This window comes from Uranotaenia lowii, chromosome 2, assembly GCF_029784155.1.
Source record: "Uranotaenia lowii strain MFRU-FL chromosome 2, ASM2978415v1, whole genome shotgun sequence".
Lineage (NCBI taxonomy): Eukaryota > Metazoa > Arthropoda > Insecta > Diptera > Culicidae > Uranotaenia > Uranotaenia lowii.
This window is the reverse complement of record NC_073692.1, coordinates 388,481,096-388,502,925: the sequence shown is the minus strand read 5'-3', so window position 1 is coordinate 388,502,925 and position 21,830 is coordinate 388,481,096. Positions and strand designations below refer to the sequence as shown.

The 21,830-nt window shown below is 39.7% G+C and overlaps 1 protein-coding gene across 5 annotated transcripts in view; it reads right to left on the bottom strand.

The window, feature by feature from the left end:
- Window positions 1-21,830, bottom strand: part of LOC129750061 (nephrin) — a 690,512-nt gene that overhangs the window by 58,718 nt on the left and 609,964 nt on the right. For all 5 annotated transcript variants that reach the window (XM_055745260.1, XM_055745255.1, XM_055745256.1 and 2 more), the window contains exons 10-15: window positions 18,336-18,472; window positions 7,857-8,010; window positions 7,586-7,723; window positions 6,635-6,799; window positions 6,100-6,246; window positions 4,101-4,235 (exon numbers count right to left, since the gene is read on the bottom strand). In XM_055745260.1, the coding sequence (XP_055601235.1) occupies window positions 4,101-4,235; window positions 6,100-6,246; window positions 6,635-6,799; window positions 7,586-7,723; window positions 7,857-8,010; window positions 18,336-18,472 (876 nt within the window). The remainder of the gene's footprint in view (window positions 1-4,100; window positions 4,236-6,099; window positions 6,247-6,634; window positions 6,800-7,585; window positions 7,724-7,856; window positions 8,011-18,335; window positions 18,473-21,830) is intronic.

Here is a 21,830-nt window from a genome sequence, read left to right as displayed (position 1 = left end):
CTACATCCGGGAAATTTTGGTCAAAACCTAGGAATTACTCATCAAAAATCAAGAAAAAAAAACTTAAAAAATCCTTTCATGAGTCTTTTTTTAAACTTGCTCCAAAAGTTTTGGACGCATAAATAAAAAATATTTCAAAGACATTTTTTTTTAATTTGATTTAAGAATGCGAATGAGAATAAACTCGAGAAAAATTCGGGCTTTTCCAATGAAATCCGGGCCACCGGGACAAACCTGACTTTTCCCAAATTTTATATTATTTATCCAGGATAACCCGGTTAAAACCGGGCAATCTGCAACTTTATCATAGAATCTCAGATCTGAATATTAAATTTTGAATTAAACCCATTTTGAAGGTTCTGGTTCCATATTCCCATCACCAAAATTGTATTTATACATATTTTTGTATTTCTGATTCTGTATCAAGTATAGGATTCTTGATTTTCAGTTCGAATAATCATAATAAATTAGGAATGAAAAGCTGTTTTGAAATTATTCAAATTCGGTTTTGCATTTTATATCAAATTAGAATCATGCATTTTCAATGTTTTGATAATAGTTTTCCGAATATGAAAAAAAGAAGAATTTTGTTTTATATTCAAATTCAAAGTTCTAAAACTTTATTCTAACAAAAAATTTAAACATTTAAAGCTCTAAAGTGGCGATTTGAAATAGAAAACTTAGATCCAAATTCATCATTCGAAATTCAAATTCTTATTTAGATTTACAAAAAAAATTAAAAATAAATAATTGAAATAATGAATTAAGATTAAACCAGCACTACAGAATTGAAATTAGAAATTCATGAATTCATGATGAGCTCTAAAACTTGGCTCATAATATTTTGATCTTTTTGTACATTTCAGAAAACGTGTAGAAATTCGGAAACAGATTCAAAGCTCAATTTTTGAAATCAGGGTCAGAATTCAGTTTTAAAATTCAGAAAAAGATTAAGCTTGTAAATGAGTTTTTTAATCATAAAATCACAAATTTAAAGTTTTTTTTTTTATTTTGATCATAGCAATTACTAATAATCCTTATCCTTCCTTTTTTAACTAATGATCAACGAGAAAAATCAATCGTTAAATATCATCAATAAAAGGAGGGTTTGAGTTAATTTTCTAAGTTTTGTTTTATGCAAAAACTCTCAAATATTATTTTAACAAAATTAACCACACGATTTTCATTATGGAATTGATTCTTTATGAAAAATATTTGCTGTTGAAGAAATATGTACCTGATCTTCACCTAAAATATCTATACAAAATCCTATATTTTCTCGGTGTATTGTTTAACATTATTAATATTGCAATTTTTTTAAAGCCAAATTAAAATAATAATTTTAGTTCAAGTTTACATCAAGCAAATTTGATCCGAATTTTTTTTATCTCTTATAGTCACTTGAGAAAACTTATTTATTTTCATCAAAGGTTAGAACGTGCAAAAGAGTTTAGAAAATTGGGCTTGTTGATTTGAGTAAAGAATAAGTTTTTTTTGAAGAAATTGAAAGCTTCCCTAAAAAGAAGTTATTTTATGCTCAAATCAAACAAATTTTATCTACCAGACCCTTAAACAAGTTCAAAAAATTTAACCATCGTTCAAAGCAAATTGCATATTTTGTTTCAAAGAGTTTCATTATAAAAATTTACCTCATCTTTTAGGCTAAGGACCACTTTTCTAAAGTTTCGATTTAATACGAAAACTATTAATGAGTACTTAAAAATAAATAGTCATATAGATACAAACATAACTTGTTTCAATATTTTTTTGTATTCGGGAATCGTTGGGAAAAAATCATAGTTAAAAATCAGTCACCAAAACCCCCCCCATGAGTCGGTTCTTCCTACGGCCCTGGGGAGATATATTATGCTACGAGTTCAGGCACATGCCCGATGTGCGGAAACATGGCAGGAAGGCCTCGATATCCAACTGACAACACCAGTGGGACAGCTCGGAACGCGACCGGTGGACTCATTGCTTGATCCCTAGCGTCGGATTTTTATGGATAGGATTTTTGCATGACGCAGTTCTTGATTGCGCACGAATGCTTTATGCAGTACCACCATATCGGCTTGGACATGTGGCCGCGCCATTCTGCTCAATCTGCGGGGACACAGTTGGGACATCAGAGCACGTAGTGTTCAACTATCCGAGGTTCGAAGGGGTACGCACTAACAAACTTGCCGTTTTTGGACCCGACACGACAGCTGACAACATCGTGCGGAGGATGTGTGAGGATATCTCCTTGTGTGTGATATCTCCACTGTTCCCGTTGCGGTGTATCCGAATAGAATGCGCCCTCAGCGACAGAGGCTGTGGGGATAAGACATGACCTTCTTCGCTATCGTCAAACTCGTAGGAGGGAGAGTATTCTAGCCGCGGAATACTTACGGGGCCACTCGAGCCGGGTTGGATGACATCACCGTCGGGATTTATCTGAGTCGTAAGCGTAAAAGACCCGTACGTGTGCTGTGACAGGCGCGAGTCCAGGATAAACTGCTCTCGATTCGGCACAGACGAAAAGCCTAAGGTTGCCAGTCAAAGGAAGAAGGAAGACCGGACCACGGTTGAAGAAGAATGACCTTTCGGCGAGAGGCCTTCAAGAAATTTGCGTTCGAGCGCAGCAGTAAAGCATACAAGGAAAAGACTTTACCTTCTGTGTATGCCGAGCTGCTAGAAACGCGAACGTTGTGTAGGATACCATCGCCGCGGAGTATCTGAGTAAAACGCGCTCCCTACGAGGGAAGCTGCGGGGATAAGACTTTACCTTCTTCGCAGTTAAACTCGTAGGGAGAAGAGTATTCTCGAAATACTCTCGGATAGAGTGACTTTACGTCGTCTACGGATTAGTCACTCGAGTCGGTGCAGGATGACGCCTTCGCCGGGAATCATCCGAGCAGTTTCGTAAAGCCCCGGACGTGTGCTGTGAAAGGCGCGTGTCCAGGATAAGCTGCCCTCGAACAGCGTACGGACGGGCAAAGAGTAAAGGGCTTCGAGCCAAACCAAGCGGAGCCAAGACCTCAAGTCGTTAGGGGAGAGGTCATTGGTCTCCCATCACGAGTACAGCCTTCGTTGCAGGTCCGGATGGGAATTATGGCTAGAAGCCTCGGGTGAACTTTGTGGCATAGAGGTTCATAGTATCTGTAGTCGACCAATTGCACCCATGGACCCAGAGTAGCATTCTGGGGAGACGCGGTGGCTTGCCGTGCCTTGGAATGCAATCCCTAAAAAGGATTTACCACCTGGGCCGCTATGAGCTTCTGGGCCTGTCAGTCAAGCGCCTCTCTAAAAATCTCGTTCACATCTCTCCGCATCGTGTGCTCAATCCATCCATTCCAGGATCTCGATTTCTAGCGTCTTTTCAAGACACCGGCTATGCAGTTCTACGTTTGAGATCCAGTTGCCAGGCCACAAAGCGAGGATGCTCTGAAGGCAGTGATTCACACATAGTTCATTTGTGCATAAGAGTCATATGAGGTGAAGATTCCGGTATTCGTTCATAAAGAGATCTGGCGTAGCCGCCATATGTTTGATCACTCGCAAACGCAAATCGTGCCTTTCTGATCCGAGTTTCGATGTCTTTCTTGGTAACTCCATAAGGCGTTATCTGGCTCCCAAAAAACTGGAAGCACATTTTTTTCGGAAAGAACATGAAACATCAGTTTTAAATGAAAGCTTCATTCTATACCGACCGATTTTTTTTTCAATAATGTCTTTTTAAGCTTAAACTATGACAAACAGGTTAAAAATGTTCAAAAATGACCTAAAACTTTTAAGGGTCATACGCAGCATGGTTTTCTTTTTTATTTGAGGGTATCTTATCAGGTAATTTATAAATGGATTATGTCAACTGGAGTAAAATTTGTAACTTCTCATTCTGTGAACACATCAACCACTACAAGTCGTTGAACCTTGTAGCTTGCAGCATCCAGGAAAAAAATTCATATGTACGAAAAAAAAGTCACAAACAACTGAAAAATCGCCAAAAAATCTCGCACAAAGTCATCAGTTAGATAGCATCCGTCATTTGCACACCAGAAAAAAACAGGAAAAAAAACAAAGCAAATTCCAGTTACAAATCCAGGTCATCGCGTACTTACATTCGACTACCACTGTGATATTAATCATCGCCGAGCCCTGGGAGTTGACGGCTTCACACGTGTAGATTCCGGCATCGGCCCGGGTCAGCTTGGTGATGTTCAGGATCGGTCCCTCGGAAACGATCCGCTGCACGCCTGTGGGGGTGGGAACAAGGAAAAAAAAACAACATTTGAAATCAGAAACAGAATCAGTGGTTAGCATAGCAACTCAGAGAATAACAAAACACACGGCACGACAGAGATGTGCGTCGTGTTTTGGAGTGAGGCAGGAACACACACAACATCCAACAGCATCCGAGAATTAATCGACTGTGATTAGTGGTAATGGATTCCGTAGGGCCGTCCGTCGTCTCACGGTTGCCCTGGATTTGTGGAGCTAGGTTGTGCGTGCGTGCGTGCGTGCGTGAGTCAGTGAAACTTCACTGACTGGCAGCTGAACTGAGTTGAGCTCCCTCCGGATGCCTCCGAATGATTTCGGTGGTCTGAGACCACAGAGCCGGATTGAATTTCTTATTTCATGAGTTATGAGTTAAAAAAATTGAGTTGAAAATTTTTAGTTCTGAGTTTTAACCTATCAATTAAGAGTTCTGAGTTCTGAGTTCTCAGATTTGAGTTCTGAGTTCTGAGTTCTCAAATTTGAGTTCTCTGTCCTGAGTTCTAAGTTCTGAGTTCTAAGTTCTGAGTTCTAAGTTCTGAGATCTTAATTATGAGTTCTCAAGGCTAAGTTCTTAGTTCTGAGTTCACCTATCAGTTCTGAGTTCTAGCCTATCAGTTCTGAGTTCTGAGTTCTGAGTTCTGAGATCTAAGTTCTGAGATCTAAGTTCTGAGTTCTCAAGATAAAGTTCTAAGTTCGGAAACCTTACCCATCAGTTTTGAGTTCTAAGTTCTTCGATATGAGTTCTGAGTTCTAGGCTCTAGAATCTAGGTTTTAAGTTCTTAATTCTGAGATTTAACTTCCGAGCACCTAGTTATAAGTTCTGAGTTCTATGTCCTGAATTCTAAGTTCTGAGATCTAAGTTCTGAGTTCTAAAGACTAAGTTATAAGTTCTGAGTTCTAACATATTAGTAATGAAAATTTTGATATTTGACAATTTTTACAATTTGAACCATTTTGACAAGTTGAACAATTTGACAATTTTGACAATTTTGACAATTTTGACAATTTTGACAATTTTCACAATTTTGACAATTTCGACAGTTTTGACAATTTTGACAATTTTGACAATTTTGACAATTTTGACAATTTTGACAATTTTGACAATTTTGACAATTTTGACAATTTTGACAATTTTGACAATTTTGACAATTTTGACAATTTTGACAATTTTGACAATTTTGACAATTTTGACAATTTTGACAATTTTGACAATTTTGACAATTTTGACAATTTTGACAATTTTGACAATTTTGACAATTTTGACAATTTTGACAATTTTGACAATTTTGACAATTTTGACAATTTTGACAATTTTGATAATTTTGATAATTTTGACAATTTTGACAATTTTGACAATTTTGACAATTTTGACAATTTTGACAATTTTGACAATTTTGACAATTTTGACAATTATGACAACTTTGACAATTTTGATAATTTTGACAATTTTGACAATTTTGACAATTTTGACAATTTTGACAATTTTGACAATTTTGACAATTTTGACAATTTTGACAATTTTGACAATTTTGACAATTTTGACAATTTTGACAATTTTGACAATTTTGACAATTTTGACAATTTTGACAATTTTGACAATTTTGACAATTTTGACAATTTAGACAATTTTGACAATTTTCTTATTTTCTAATTTTTAGTTCGAAGATTTTTTCGCTGAGAACTTTGTCATGAGCTCTGAGTTCTGATTTTTTCATCTGAAAATAGGAAATTTCGTTTTCGGAGAAAGTGTTGCCATCCCCTTGATTCGACCCTGAGGGATACGAAAATCAAACCAAACGAAACGAAACGAAGAACGTTCGCTGAATGATGCTGATGACTTACCGGATTGGGCCAGAATCGGCAGCCCGTCCTTGGTCCAGGTGTAGGCGATGGACATCGGATTACCGGTAGCGACCATGGCAACGGTCAGCGATTCTCCCTCGACTCCGACGGCCGTCGACGATGGGGGTGGAGAGAACTTTGGCGGGTCTGCAACGTTATATGTTGATGATGGAAAGAAGGAAAATTGGTTTTTGTTTAGTTACGTGGGTACCTTCTAATGCCTCAGCGTGTGTTTATACGGTCTGGAAAAACGGATTAGGGAACTTTGAGGGCAGCCGGCAGAAACCGGAAACGCGTGATGGGAACACATTTCCATGGTACTCATTTGGACCGAGACAAATTGCAGCTTACCCGAGATTTCACTAATTGGTGGGAATTATGAGAGTATCGTGATTCAAATGAGCATTCCGCCAAACAAACGCAACAACCATAACAAATGCCTTCAGGCATGGTCGGAATATTAGAAGGAAAAATATTTTAAAAAACAAATCCCGGCACAATATTTACAAAATCTAGACCGGCAGTAGGTACTTACAGAGTACTTGTAAATTGATGGCCTCGTGGACTGAGCGCTGCAGTGCCTCGTTCGAACTTTGGCAGGTGTAGACGTTTCCGTTCATGTCCTGGGTGATGTTGACTTTGAGCTCCAGCGACGAAACGGTGCCACCCCAGAGTCCTGCCTTGGAGGAGTTGTTGATACCTGTAAGGTGGGAAATGGTGGAGGAGAAGGCGGAAAATATAGCGATCGTTTTTTGTAAGCTTGTGTATGTGTGCGCTAAAAACGTTTATGACGACGGCAACCGGTTTTAACATATGCAAGCAATTTCCGCTGAGGCTTCCCATTTCCGGTCGTATGAAGGTTGTCGACGTTCGTCGTCTGTATTTGACCGGTTTTGAACTGACAGGTGGAACAGCTTATTTGCAATTCCATTGGTAGCAATTTCAGTGGTTGACATTTTTTTTTCTGAAATAATCACTGTAGATCGTTATGATTGAAACGAGATAAAAATTCTTGGATTCGGAGCTGTGTTGACGAGATGATTTCTGGTTAAATATCTGGTTAATCTTTCTGTGGAATATTTTTTCTATCTGTAATTAGGTATGGCAAAAAATTTATAACTTCGAAATATTAATAAAAAATTCAGAATTTCATTGATTTGTACAACGGCTCACGAACGGGTCTGGAACCCGTAATTTCTGGAAATTACAAATTTTAGCTAAACTTTATAAAAAAAATTTAAACCTGTGTTACAAACAATTGAACTTTTGAAACAGCGTTTATGTCTATACGTTTTCATGTTATCGAGCTCTCTAGCTGTCTAAAATATCCGGTACAAATGGAGACGAAACGACGTGACTTCTTATACCTTCTTTTCTTGTATCGCTTATCACAAACCTTTACCCGTTTCAAAGTGCATTACAAATGCAAATCTTGGGGTGTTCGGGCGAAATGCTTCCACGAAGCGAGTGGATTCTTCTTCCTTACCTTGAACGGCGATACCGTCCCGCCACCAGGATATCTTGGCCGGCGGATTACTGCTACTGGAATCGCAGATTAGCGTCGCTTCGAGACCCGGCTTAAGTTCCGGCGGATCGATGGAAATCTTTACCGTTTCGGGTGCGACTAGATTTCGAAAAAAAGGGAAAAACGACACAAAATATTCATGGTTCAATGGTGCGAAATGCAATTCAAATTTTTGGGAAAGCTTCTTCTGAAAACGGAATGTTTAAGTTAGTCTTAGAGAAGGTATACTTACAGTGAACGCTAAGGGTTTTCGTTTCAAAAAGTGGAATCTCGGTGGCGGAATTCTGAGCCTCACACCGATAGCGAGCCTGGTTATCGGTGACATTTGCCAGAATCGTTAGCTCGGCTGAGACCGATTTGTCCACGGTTTTGATGACCGAGTTTATCTGCGGAAGAAAGAAAAATGGAAATTTTAGTTTGATGGAAATCTTAGGAAAAAAAATGTCAAAAAGGAATCTGAAATTTTGAGGTTAGTTAAAGTTTACAAAAGTTTTAGGTCAGTCCTAAATTCTGTAGTTTTTCGAGTCACTGAAAAAAGGGTTGATAAGACTAAATAACTTTCTTCAGTCCATTATCTTCATCATATGTCTTTTTTGACAGCATCATCAGGATTTGATGACATAAGAAAAACAAGTATCAATTTCAGGTTCACATTTTTGGTGCTATTTTTGTTTCTTCTCAAGTCCTCACATCATTGATGGATAGTCTCGAAGTTTTTGTTATACCTTACTCAGACGCTTTTTCCTATTCCAAGAAAGCAAGGGCAGTTTTCCAATCTATCGAACGACGGATGACACAGAGATGGGGGTCTTTGTCACTTATTGTATGAAGGTACCGAAAAACTTCCCGGTATGATGGATATCACATCCCAAAAATGACACCTATCCTTTGTTTCGACCACATGGATCGACAAATGTGGTTTTTTGACCATCTATCTCTCTGCCAAGGGAAAAGAGGATGTCCGCCCATGTTTGGTAGTCATCTTGTTTAGAAGATGAAACCTACTTTTTTCCTCGAAAACCAAACACATGGAGACCTAGCCAGGTAGGGCCAAAATCACAATTAAATCATAAAACCAACGTTGATCAACTGGAGAAAGGTGCACTCAGCTGCTAAGAAACAGTTTTCTGAACCATGACAGGGCGGACTATAGCGTAAAAATCATTTAATGCAAACCTGCTGCTAGATCGTAAATTAATTTTGATTAAGTTTTTGCGAAAAAATTAAAAAAAAATCGTACTTACCGTGAAAAAAAAATTAAGACAAGAGACAAGAAAAATTAGACCTGAATCCTCAGAAATGAGACTTTACACCTGAGACTTAACACACGAGACAAGAGACGGGAGACCAGAGAAGGTAGAAGTGAACGTGTTACGTGAAAAGTGCGACATGAGAGCCGTAAGGCGTGAGACGTAAGACGAGAGAGGTGAGACGTGAGAAACTGAACGTGACAAGTGCGACATGAGACTTGAGAAGTGAGACGTACGTCGTATGACTTGAAACGTGAGAAGTGAGCTATGAAACGTGAGAAGAGAGAAGTGAGACGTGGAACTTAGACCTGAAACCTGAGATATGAGACCTTGAGACTTGAGAAGTGAAATGTGATCATGAAACGTGGAAAGCGTGACATGAGATGTGAGGAGTGAGACGTGCGACGTGAGATGTGAGACGAGAGGCGTTAGACGAGAGACGTGAGAAGTGAGAAACGAAACGTGATAAGACCAAATGACCAAATGAGACCATACACTTGAGACTAAAGACGTAAGACTTCGGACGTAAGACGTAAGATGTAAGACGTAAGACGTAAGACGTAAGACGTAAGACGTAAGACGTAAGACGTAAGACGTAAGACGTAAGACGTAAGACGTAAGACGTAAGACGTAAGACGTAAGACGTAAGACGTAAGACGTAAGACGTAAGACGTAAGACGTAAGACGTAAGACGTAAGACGTAAGACGTAAGACGTAAGACGTAAGACGTAAGACGTGAGACGTAAGACGTAAGACGTAAGACGTAAGACGTAAGACGTAAGACGTAAGACGTAAGACGTAAGACGTAAGACGTAAGACGTAAGACGTAAGACGTAAGACGTAAGACGTAAGACGTAAGACGTAAGACGTAAGACGTAAGACGTAAGACGTAAGACGTAAGACGTAAGACGTAAGACGTAAGACGTCTTCAGGCCAATGGTGTTCAGGCTGATGGTCTTCAGGCCAATGGTGAGTAACAAAACGTGAGAAGAGAGAAGTGAGACGTGAGACGTGAGACTTGAGACGTGAGACGTGTGACGTGAGACGTGAGACGTGAAAAGTGAGACGTGAGACGTGAGACGTGAGACGTGAGACGTGAGACGTGAGACGTGAGACGTGAGACGTGAGACGTGAGACGTGAGACGTGAGACGTGAGATGTGAGACGTGAGACGTGAGACGTTAGACGGGAGACATGAGACGTGAGATGTGAGACGTGGAACATAGATCTGAAAACTGACAAATGAGACCATACACTTGAGATTTAAGACATGCGACGTGAGACGTGAGACGTAAGACGTAAGACGTAAGACTCGTGAAACGTAAGACGTAAGACCTAAGACGTAAGACGTAAGACGTAAGACGTAAGACGTAAGACGTGATACGTAATACTTAAGACATAAGACTGAAGACGTAAGACGTAAGACGTAAGACGTAAGACGTGATACGTAATACTTAAGACGTAAGACTGAAGACGTAAGACGTAAGACGTAAGACGTAAGACGTAAGACGTAAGACGTAAGACGTAAGACGTAAGACGTAAGACGTAAGACGTAAGACGTAAGACGTAAGACGTAAGGCGTAAGACGTAAGGCGTAAGACTTAAGACGTCTTCAGGCCAATGGTGTTCAGGCTGATGGTCTCAAGCATGATGGTCTCTAGGCTGATGGTCTTCAAACTGCTAGTCTTCAGGCTGATAGTCTTCAGGTGGATGGTCTTCAGGCTGATGGTCTTCAGGTAAATGATCTTCAGGCCAATGGTGTTCAGGTTTATGGTCTTCAGACCAATGGTCTTCAGGCCGATTATCTGATACACACCATTAGTCTTCAGAACGATAGAGTTTAGACCGAGTCATGGCTGAGACTAGAGAGCTATTACATCCAGGTTTTCTTGACTGACAGTCTCAAGATCGATGTTCTTCAGGTCGATGGGCTTTAGGCCGAAGTTTTCAGGAACATGGGACTTAAGGCCATGTCCTTATGGTCGACAATCTTCAAGACACCCGATAGCATTAGGTCTATATGCTATTGGTCTTCAAGCCGAAAGTATTCCGATTGTTGGTATACAAGTCGATAGTCTTCATACCAATAAATTTCAAGGTTTTGGTCTTCAGGCCTATTATCTTTAGTTCGATGGCCTTCAAGTCAATAATCTTCAAAACGATGGTCTTCAAACTGACGGTCTTCAGGCCACTAATTTTTTGATGATTAAAATTCTGGTAGAGATTCTTTAGACCGAAGGACTTCTAACTGATAGTATTCAGACCGATGGTCTCCAGGACCATTATCTTCAGAACCATGGTCTTCAAGGCAATGGTCTTCAAGCCAATGATTTTCAGCTCTATGGTCTTCTGCTCGATGGTCATCAGGCCAACGGTCTTCAAGCCGGTAGTCTATAGGACGATGGTCTTCAGGCCGATGGTCGTCAAGGAGATCTTCAGGAAGATGGTCTTCTAGTTGATGATTTTCAGCTCTATGATCTTCTGCTCGAGGATAATCAGACTAACGGTCTTCAAGCCGGTAGTCTATAAGACGATGGTCTTCAGGCCGATGGTCGTCAAGGAGATCTTCAGGAAGATGGTCTTCTAGTTGATGATTTTCAGCTCTATGATCTTCTGCTCGAGGATCATCAGACTAACGGTCTACAAGCCGGTGGTCTTCAGGCCGAAGGTGTTCAGTCTAACAGTTTTAGGTAGATGGTCTTCAGACCAATGGTCTTCAGGCAGATTGTCTGCAGGCCATTAGTCTTCAGATCGATGGAACTTAGGCTGAGTCATGGCTGAGACCAGGGAGCTATTATTTCTAGGTTTTCCAGGCTGATAGTCTTAAGGCCGAAGTTCTGCAGGACAATCAACTTTTGGCCAAAGTTTTTAGGAAGATGGGATTTAAGGCCATGTCCTTCTGGCCGATAGTCTTCAGGACACCCGATGGCATATGGTCTTCAGGCTGATGGTCTGCAAACCGAAAGTCTCCAGACTGTTGTATAACAAGCCGGTAGTCTTTAGACCGATGATTTTCAGGTCGATGATCTTCAGGCTGATGGTCTGCAAACCGAAAGTCTCCAGACTGTTGTATAACAAGCCGGTAGTCTTTAGACCGATGATTTTCAAGTCGATGATCTTCAGGCCAATTTTCTTTAGGTCCATGATCTTCAAGTAAAAAATCTTTTTCCAAACTGATGGACTGCAAACTAACAGTTTTCAGACCGATGGGCTTCAAGACGATGGTCTTTAAGACGATGGTCTTCAAGACGATGGTTTTCAAGACGATGGTCTTCAAAACGATGGTCTTCAAAACGATGGTCTTCAAGACGATGGTCTTCAAGACGATAGTCTTCAAGACGATGATCTTCAAGATGATGTTCTTCAAGACGATAGTTAGGTCTTTGAGTCAATGGTTTTCAGGTCAAATATCTTTAAGTTGATGGAGCTCATTCCGACGGACTTTAGGTCGATGGCCATCAGGTCGATTTTCTTCAGGCCGATTGTCTTTATGTAGATGGTCTTCAAAAGATCGTCTTCAGGCCAATTATCTTCATGATGAAGGTCTTTGAGTCGAGAGTCTATAGGTTGAAGGGTTCTAAGATCTTGCAGGTCATCTAAGTCTCTGGTCTTCAGGTCTCGAGTTGTCAACAGGGAAGGTCATTAACGTGAACCTCCCACTTTAAAAGAAACATTTTTGCTCCGTTCTGAGTACGATCAAAGTCAGGGACCCAAGGCGAACTTAAAAGCGTTAGAGGTTTCTTTTTCTGGACTAAACAAGCTTCTGAGAGCCCGATCTACGGATTTTTAAAATTATGTGCAGACTACCCAAATTTTGTGCTGAATCAGCCAAAGGCTGCAAGTCTCTTTAATAATCTATTTGTGCTATTTGACTTTAGCTACCAATCTCATTGCCAATCAAAAATTCAACTGAAGATCAAAATCATTTTATTGATTTTATAGGCATTACAAGTAAACTTTAAACCATAAATACAAAATTCTCAAATCAATTCATTGCAATTCTCGACAAGTCAGGGGACAGTTTTTATCTGATAATGTTTTAGGATATCATCTACAGCAACTTTACGAGTTCAATCACAAAGATCCAAAGCTCTTCTTCAGGAAACGAAACAGGGGGGACACTTTTCGGTGGTCCCAGCTGCAAGCTGAATCGATTGTAAAGAAAATTTTCCTCGTTATTATTTTTTTGTCTGGTGCTTGCTTATCCTGCCTTTCTCCGAAGGAGCTTCCCCGAAAAAGGTAGGTATGCCTGCTCGAGTGTCTGTCTGAAATTGAGCGGGGGAAAATCGGGGGCCAGAATATTGATTTCGCGCAATAATAACGAGATATTGTTAATTTTATTGCTATAAATATTTATGGTTCCAATGAAATAAATTAAAATTTAATGTCTTTTCGAGGGGTGGCCGGAATGGGGGGATGATTCGAGCTGGCTAAGTTGTTTTTTGGGTGGTTGTGAATTCGATGTGTCACCACTTTGGTGCTTCGAAGACATTTGGCGGAATATTTTGGCGACACGGTTCGAAATGATTGAGCGCGTATTTTGGAGGTTTGCGAGGGGATGAAATTTTTTTTTCGTTATCAAATTATGGCTTTTCTATCCTTGGGTGTCGGCTTAGAATTTTGTTTAGCCAGTAGCCATGGAATTGAACGCACTTCGATTACCTTTTATGAGACGATTTTCTCTGCTCCAGGATGCTTTTATCATTTTGAACGAATGAAAAACTTGGCAGGACACTGAATTTTCCACAAGGCTTTCCGTGAAAAGAAAATTATGGAAGTTGAAAAAAAAAACCAACGCTGAATTGAATTCTGCGGTTTTATTATTGGTTGTGTGTAATTTTTCTTTTCCACCACTTTACGACCTGTGGCGGACGAAAGAAACAGCCATTGGGTGCTCCTCGTTGTGATTATTATTATTACTTGGTTGTTATCGGAAAATTCTTGACCGCACTGTGGCGTGATGGAGAAAACTTTTCCGCTCCAATCATAAATTGTCGGAGGCGTCGAAGCACGAATCGAATCTTTTGTCGACGGAAAAAACTTTTCAACTGGTTAAAATTTCTCAAGAACGGAAACAAGAGTGCACTTATTGATTGGCTATTTTTTCGATTTTTACCCTTTCTCCTAAATGTTCCGAATTCCTTGGGGAAATTATCAGAAAGTGCACAAAAAAGTTGTACCATTCTTCATTGTTTCGATAAATGTTGAACCCAGACAGACATTGGATAATTAGATAGAGCAGCAATCAAAATCAGACTCCGGAACAAAATTTTCTGATGGTACCGGGCAACCTCATCAGCAATTCTAAAGCAAACACAATTTTCGTATCCATCAATTGTTGATTGCTGGTCCTTGCCAAGACAGCCGGAAGCCCAGCAAGGAGTCCAACCAGATAGGACACAGAAGATTAGTTTGTTGGATGCCTCCCAGTGAGTTATGCTGCAGGTAAAAGGACGATGAGGCATTGGCTGCCATCCGGTTCCAAATCCGGCCGAAGAAAGATAACACAAATAAAAAGATAGACACCCACACACAGGCGCAAAAACCTACTAACACAATCGGATCCATGTCAGGATTCGGGGGAACCGGCTTCTAGTAAACATGACTCTCGGAGTGTTCCGAATTTCCAGAAGTAATTGAATCTTCTCTGACCCGTTTCTATTGTTTTTTGTTGTTGTTGTTGTTGACGTTGTTGTTTTCATCCTTTAGGAAATATCACAAAACAGATTTCGAATTTCGGATGGCTTCTTCCGGTGAAGAACAATTCTTCCGGTAGCTCTCTTCATCCCGGGTGGGGCATATTTAACCCCACCCCACCCCGGAAATTCTTTTCATACGAATTCATTGCCAAATGACACATACCAAATTTGATATATGTAACATCAATTTGCCTCGGCATGCCAGTCAACAGTCGATGCTTTGTGATTTCGCTTCATTTTGTTTTTTGGAAGCAACTCAGAAGAGTTGAAATATGATTCGCAAAATTCGTAGGAATTTTCAATCAACAGTTTGTGCTGTCTTTCACATGTGGGTGGGCTATATGTTCAAAGTCAAATGGAGAAAATCTTTGTTTTTTAGCTTGAATATTTGAAGATGGAATAGCAAATAACGTGGTCTCGGAAAAGGATTGAAAAGAAGAGTTTTTCTTCTACCAAAAACTCAATGCAAATAACATTAATTGTTTTGTTCACTTGTGTATTAAAAAGTTTGAAATTTTACAAGAAGTTTGAATATCAAAACTAATGTTTAGCTGAAATCGAAGGATTCATGATCTTATTCAAAACTCAATCAAAAGATTACGGGACATCCTTAAGCCCAAAAGGCAATCGAATGAATTTCGTATGCTGATAATGAAGAATGTTTAAAAATCCGATTCGACCAGAAGGCGGTGCATGACTTAAAAAGAAACTAGATCTAGCATTTCAAACATAAAATTTAAATTTAGATTTTGGAATTTTTACCAATGGCTGCTTCAGTTAATCAGCATGCTTCTCATGCGCACAAAAGTCTTATGCATTGTCATTTGAAAAGTATTTGGGATGTTTTTCAACCCTAAAGGCATCCGAATGAATTAAAACTAAAGCCTAGAGACTGAAATCTGCTGACTAAAGCCTGCCAATTAAGTCTTCTGACTTCTGAACTTCTTACTCCAGACTAAATTTTAAAAAACACAGATTACAGTCTGGACTCAATAGACTAAAGTCTTCAGACTACAGTCTTCAGACCAAAGTCTTCAGACTACAGTCTTCAGACTGCCAATTAAGTCTTCTGACTTCTGAACTTCTTACTCCAGACTAAATTTTAAAGAACACAGATTACAGTCTGGACTCAATAGACTAAAGTCTTCAGACTACAGTCTTCAGATCAAAGTCTTCAGACTACAGTCTTCAGACCACAGTCTTCAGACTACAGTCTTCAGACTACAGTCTTCAAACTACAATCAACAGACTACAGTCTACAGACTACAATCTACAGTCTACAGACTACAGTCTACAGACAACAGTCTACAGACTACAGTCTACAGATTACATTCTACAGTCTACAGACTACAGTCTACAGACTACAGTCTACAGACTACAGTCTACAGACTACAGTCTACAGACTACAGTCTACAGACTACAGTCTACAGACTACAGTCTACAGACTACTGTCTACAGACTACAGCCTACAGACTACAGTTTACAGACTACAGTCTACAGACTACAGTCTACAGTCTACAGTCTACAGTCTACAGACTACAGTCTACAGACTACAGTCTACAGACTACAGTCTACAGACTACAGTCTACAAACTACAGTCTACAGACTACAGTCTACAGACTACAGTCTACAGACTACAGTCTACAGACTACAGTCTACAGACTACAGTCTACAGACTACAGTCTACAGATTACAGTCTACAGACTACAGTCTACAGACTACAGTGTACAGTGGAGTGTGAGAGGGTCTTGAGCCACGAGGAGAGGCGGGTCAAGACGTCTCGAATTGTGGCAAGAGGCCGTATGTGGAACTCGAGTCACGAGTAGCGGCGAACGGACTGCCAACCGTGAGTCGTGAATCGTGACAAAGAGTGGATGAAGATTGCTGGTGTAGCACGTATAAAAACGAGTATTTGCCGTGGAGCGTATTGCGCCGTGGAGCGTATTGCGGGTATAGCCGTTGCAGGTCCGGTCGGGAATTATGGCCAGAGGCCCAAGGTGAACTTTCTGGCGTAGGGGTACATAGTATCATGAGTCGTCCAATTGCACCCATGGACCCAGAGTAGCAAACTAAGGGGACGCGGTGGCGCGCCGTGCCTTGGAATGCAATCCGTAAAAAGGATTTACAACCTGGGTGATAAACTTATAAAAAAAAGACTGTAGTAGACTACAGTCTACAGACTACAGTCTACAGACTACAGTCCACAGATTCAGTCTACAGACTACAGTCTACAGACTACAGTCTACAGACTACAGTCTACAGACTACAGTCTACAGACTACAGTCTACAGACTACAGTCTACAGACTACAGTCTACAGACTACAGTCCACAGACTACAGTCCACAGACTACAGTCTACAGACTACAGTCTACAGACTACAGTCTACAGACTACAGTCTACAGACTACAGTCTACAGACTACAGTCTACAGACTACAGTCTACAGACTACAGTCTACAGACTACAGTCTACAGACTACAGTCTACAGACTACAGTCTACCCACTACGGTCTACAGACTACAGTCTACAGACTACAGTCTACAGACTACAGTCTACAGACTACAGTCTACAGACTACAGTCTACAGACTACAATCTACAGACTACAGTCTACACACTACGGTCTACAGACTACAGTCTACAGATTACAGTCTACAGACTACAGTCTACAGACTACAGTCTACCGACAACAGTCAAGTGACTACAGTCTACAGACTACAATCTGCAAACCGCGGTCTGGAAACTACAGTTTACAGACTACAGTCATCAGACAGCAATCTACACACTGTCTTGCTTACAGTCTATAGACTCCAAACCACGTTTTAAAGACCACAGTCTTTAGACTTCAGTCTTCAGAATACAGTCTTCAGACTACAGTCTTCAAACTACAATCTTCAGACTACTGTCTTCAGACTACAGTCTTCAAACTACAATCTTCAGACTATAGTCTACAGACTACAGTCTTCAGACAAAAGTCTTCAGATTACAGTCTTCAGACTAAAGTCTTCGGTCTACAGTTTTCAGAAAACAGTCTTTAGACTACAGTCTACAGACTACGGTCAACAAAAAAAAAAATAGGAAAAAAAAACGTTTTGTAAACGAAGAATGTTAGGTTTTCATCCGTTGAAATGGCAACAATGTCACTTCGCAACACTGTCTGAATAACTTTAATTATATGATTAACTTTTGGACTGCAAATCGCCCCAAATGTGTCTCAACGAGTGATGACCATTTGAGCCATCACTCTTTGGAACTAATTTGGGATGATTTTCAGCCCAAAAGAGTTTCATAAATATTCAAATCCCTCCGGATTTCCGCTAAAAGCCATTTGTTTCTTGTCAATTCACAAAGCAATTGTTGAGTTGAATTCTTTGAATTATGAAACTCTCCCAAGTTGGCAGGGACTCCAAGTAGCCTTTTAAAATGAATTTTCCACAACTTTTTTATCATAAAATCATAAGATCATAAAAATGATCATTTTTCAAGAAGTACTTTTTGACGTCAAGTAGGTGATGAGGAAAAAAGTGACTTATGATTTTGATCGGCTAAAACATTTTCAGCACTAAACGAATAACATTTTGATGATGATACAAGTTAACACAAAAAAGACTCCACGAAACATCAAACAAATTAATGACTCGTGCGATATCACTTAGCCCGTCTCGAGAAATCCATTATTGCAATTGGGCACCCGCTAATACCTGTCCTAAGTGAAAGTTTTTTTCTGCTCTCATTTGTATCTTTGAAAGAAGATTCTCGGGACTTACCTTTTTATCGTTCTTGTACCAGTTGAGGGTGGCCAGCGGATTTCCTCCGGACGATACGCACAGCAACTTTTGGACCGATCCGGCCGGAATGATCTGTCCTTCCACGTAACCGGAAATTATCGGGGGGCTAGGCGGCACTGTGTTGTTGGGTGACGGAAAAGAGAGAAAGTAGCAGAATTAAAACATTGGACGAGGATAATGGAACAACCAATAACCGCCGCCCGCCATCGAGCCGCCATTGCGGGACAACCAGCCGGCGACAGAAGCTGGATGTTTCGGATGGATTGGATGGATGAATTTTTAATGTTCGAATCTCAACCGAGCCCACGGATGCCGGATTAAGGGTCGTCTAAAAATAAAGATTCTGGGAAAAATGTTGCTTTTAACAGTGCCGGGAAAAGTTGCTATTTCGATTGGAATGTTTTTGTCAAGATGAACCTCACCCTAAAGCACTTAAGGACGCACTTTAAAAACTGTAAAAATTTTAATTGAAAGACACATTTTTAGAAATACTTTTAATTGTGGTTAGTCATGTTCCAAAATAGCAGTTCACTTATTCCGATGCGAGGAAACCCATGGGAAAAAATATAGGAAACATATTTGCCAAAGGCAGCAGCAATCGGAGCCAGAATTCCAACCCGTCAGCACTCTTAAAATTTTGGCATGACTTTTCTCCGGAAAATTCCTGAAACGCTGCTGCTGCTGCCAGTTCATCGGAACTGCCGAAAAGTCGGAAAATCAGAGCGTATAAAACTGACAGATTCAACAACGTCATCGCCCTGTTCTCGTGAGCGCTGCAAAGGCTTCAACATCCTGTTCCGTTTCGGGGTGAAAGTGCTCCATCAGCACGATTTTGGCCCCATTTTGGGTATGGGGTTGAGAACGTTCTTTTTTCGTTATGTTCACCCATCACGACCCAGTCAAAAAGTGACACAAAACTACCAGCAGCCCCGAGAGGAGAAAAATTTTAAAATTGGTTACAGATTTTTGCTTCTTGGGCGAATGTCGTCGTCTCTCCATTTCCACCAAACTTCTCGGACCTAGGGAAAAAGTTGTGGGCTTTCCGTTTTACGACTTTGCACCCAGTAGATTCAATTTTATTACCGAACACTTTCGGGGGAACAGCAGCCTTCAAGCCATGAGGAAGGTTAAGCGGAAAATATTGTCAACCCATTGGAGATCATTTCCTGAATTTTGCTTTAAAACCTTGGCGAAAATAGATTCCCCAAAAAACGGGAAGGGAAACTAGTGGGGGGAAAATCACGGGCCCAAGATGCAGCGCCAGAAGATGGCACTAAAATTTGAACCTTCCTTCCGGCTGTTTCCGATTTTCAGCCCGGATTCCGATATCTTCCGAATCGGGATCATCGTCGTCACGTTATATGGTGTGGAGGATTTCCGCTTTTCGATTTTTTGGCTGCTTCCGTTGCTTCTCACTATCATTGAAAACAGGTTGTCGTAAAATTTATTAGCAAAATCAAATCTCTTGTTTCGAATCGATAGAAGTAGTTGCCGGGCTTGTTTATGGGCTGTGAAAGCATTTTTCCGAGTCAATAAAGGCCCGTGATTCGTTCAATGCTAGAGAAGAACATTTCAAGTTGTTTAGAGCTCGTTTTTCATTTTTTTTTGCTGTCGAAAGTTCATTGATTGTTTATTAAAGGTTTTTAAAGCTTTAGAATGACATTTTCTTAAAGCCTAGAAACTTCATGTCTTTCAAGCCTAGAAGCTTTATTACTATACAGCTGGAGGCTCAGAAACTTGAAACCTTAGAAGCTTTATTAAATTCAAGATTTAGAGCTTAAACGTTTTAATGCTTAGAAGCATTATAATTTTAATGCCTATTAGCTTTAAACAGGAATTGGTCCAAAGCTTTATTATTTTTCAAGCATAGAAGCTGTAGTTCTGTAAAACTGAGAACTCTTAAAATTAAAAGCTTGAAAGCTTTATAATTTTTGAGCCAAAAAGATGTATGACTGTGATGCTTCAAAGCATTATAAATGTAATTTCAAGATGCTTTAAATATTAAAGCAGTTGAAGCTTTTAAACTTTAGTGTCACATTTAAAATTTTCGATGATTTTAAAATTTAAAACAGACATTTATGATAAGTTTAAAACAAAACAGAGAATTCAATAAAAATGTTAAAGAAGCAAATATTTATGTTCATGAATCTTTGAAATGTATCAGGGACCCTCTCTAGCCCAAAGGGAAACTTGATGAATTCAAGAGGTTTTAGTTGCTCTGAGAAGCTTGCTTCGTCTCGATTTTTTTCGGAAATCAGAGCTTTTAAGCTTCAAGTTCGAAAGCTTCAAATACAATAGCTGTAACACGTTCCTCGCCAAGTGTCACCCACTTCAAAAAACGTCCGACTTCCAAAAGTCAAGCATCATTACGGAATTGTCGTTTCAATTAGTAATTATTTCAAATTATTACCAAATCTCTAAGTGCTCTTTAGCCGAAATTTGTGCCATAACGCTATCTTCAATTGATGTTTTTGGTTTTTCAAAGTTGGACATGTTTTGTAGTGGGTGACGCTTGGCGACGAACGTGTTAAAACTTTGAATCTTTGAACACCTTAGCTTTGAAGCTTTAAAGCTTCCAAGATTTAACACCGAATTCTGAATTCAATACAAGAATTTTTGAGTTTTGAAGCTTAAAACTTCAAAGATTACAAGTTGAAGTTAATAAGGCAATGAACATTAAAACCATAAATGCTTCAAGGTCAAGTTTTATCCTTTAAGCCATGGAGCTTTAAGGAATAGAAGACTCGCAGCTTGCAAGTTCTAAAGGTCCAATTTTTAGAAACTCTTTGGAACGTTTTCGAGAATTTTTAAGCCCGAAAGGCAGCTTTCCGAAGTCTAAATGTTTCTGATATTCATTGTATGTATTAAAGCTCATAAGCTTCTATGCTTCAAATCTTTCGTTTGAAAGAAACGAGTGTTGTTCATGACTCATTGCATTGAAACAAAGTTGTAGCAATCTTTATCCCGAAAGGCAATCTTATGAATTAAAAATGCTTTAAAGCTTCAAAGCTGCGAACCTCGTCAGCTCAAATCTTTGAACCTGCAAAGCTTTAACTCTTCAAGCCTTCAAGGATCAAATTCTACAGAATTTCAAAGCAAAACTTGAGACTTCAAAGTTTCATAACTTCAGAGCTTTAAAGCTACAAAGCTTCGATATTTTAAAGCTTCAAAGCTTAAGAGCTTCGAAATTGCAGAACTTTATATCTTAGTTTCAAAGTCTCAATGTTTAGAAGCTTTAAAGCCTCAAAGCTTCAAAACTTCGAAACTGCTAAGCTTCCAAGCATTAAGACTTCTGAGCTTCAAAGGTTCAGAGCAATAAAGCTCTAAACTTCACAGATTTAAAACGTCAATGCTTTAGAGCTTCGGAGCTTTCTAGCTACAAAGCATCGAAACTTTAATGCAGAGAGGTTCAAAACACTTGAGTTTTAAAACTTCAAAGCTTTCAACTTCCAAAGTTAAAATAAAGACTTCTGA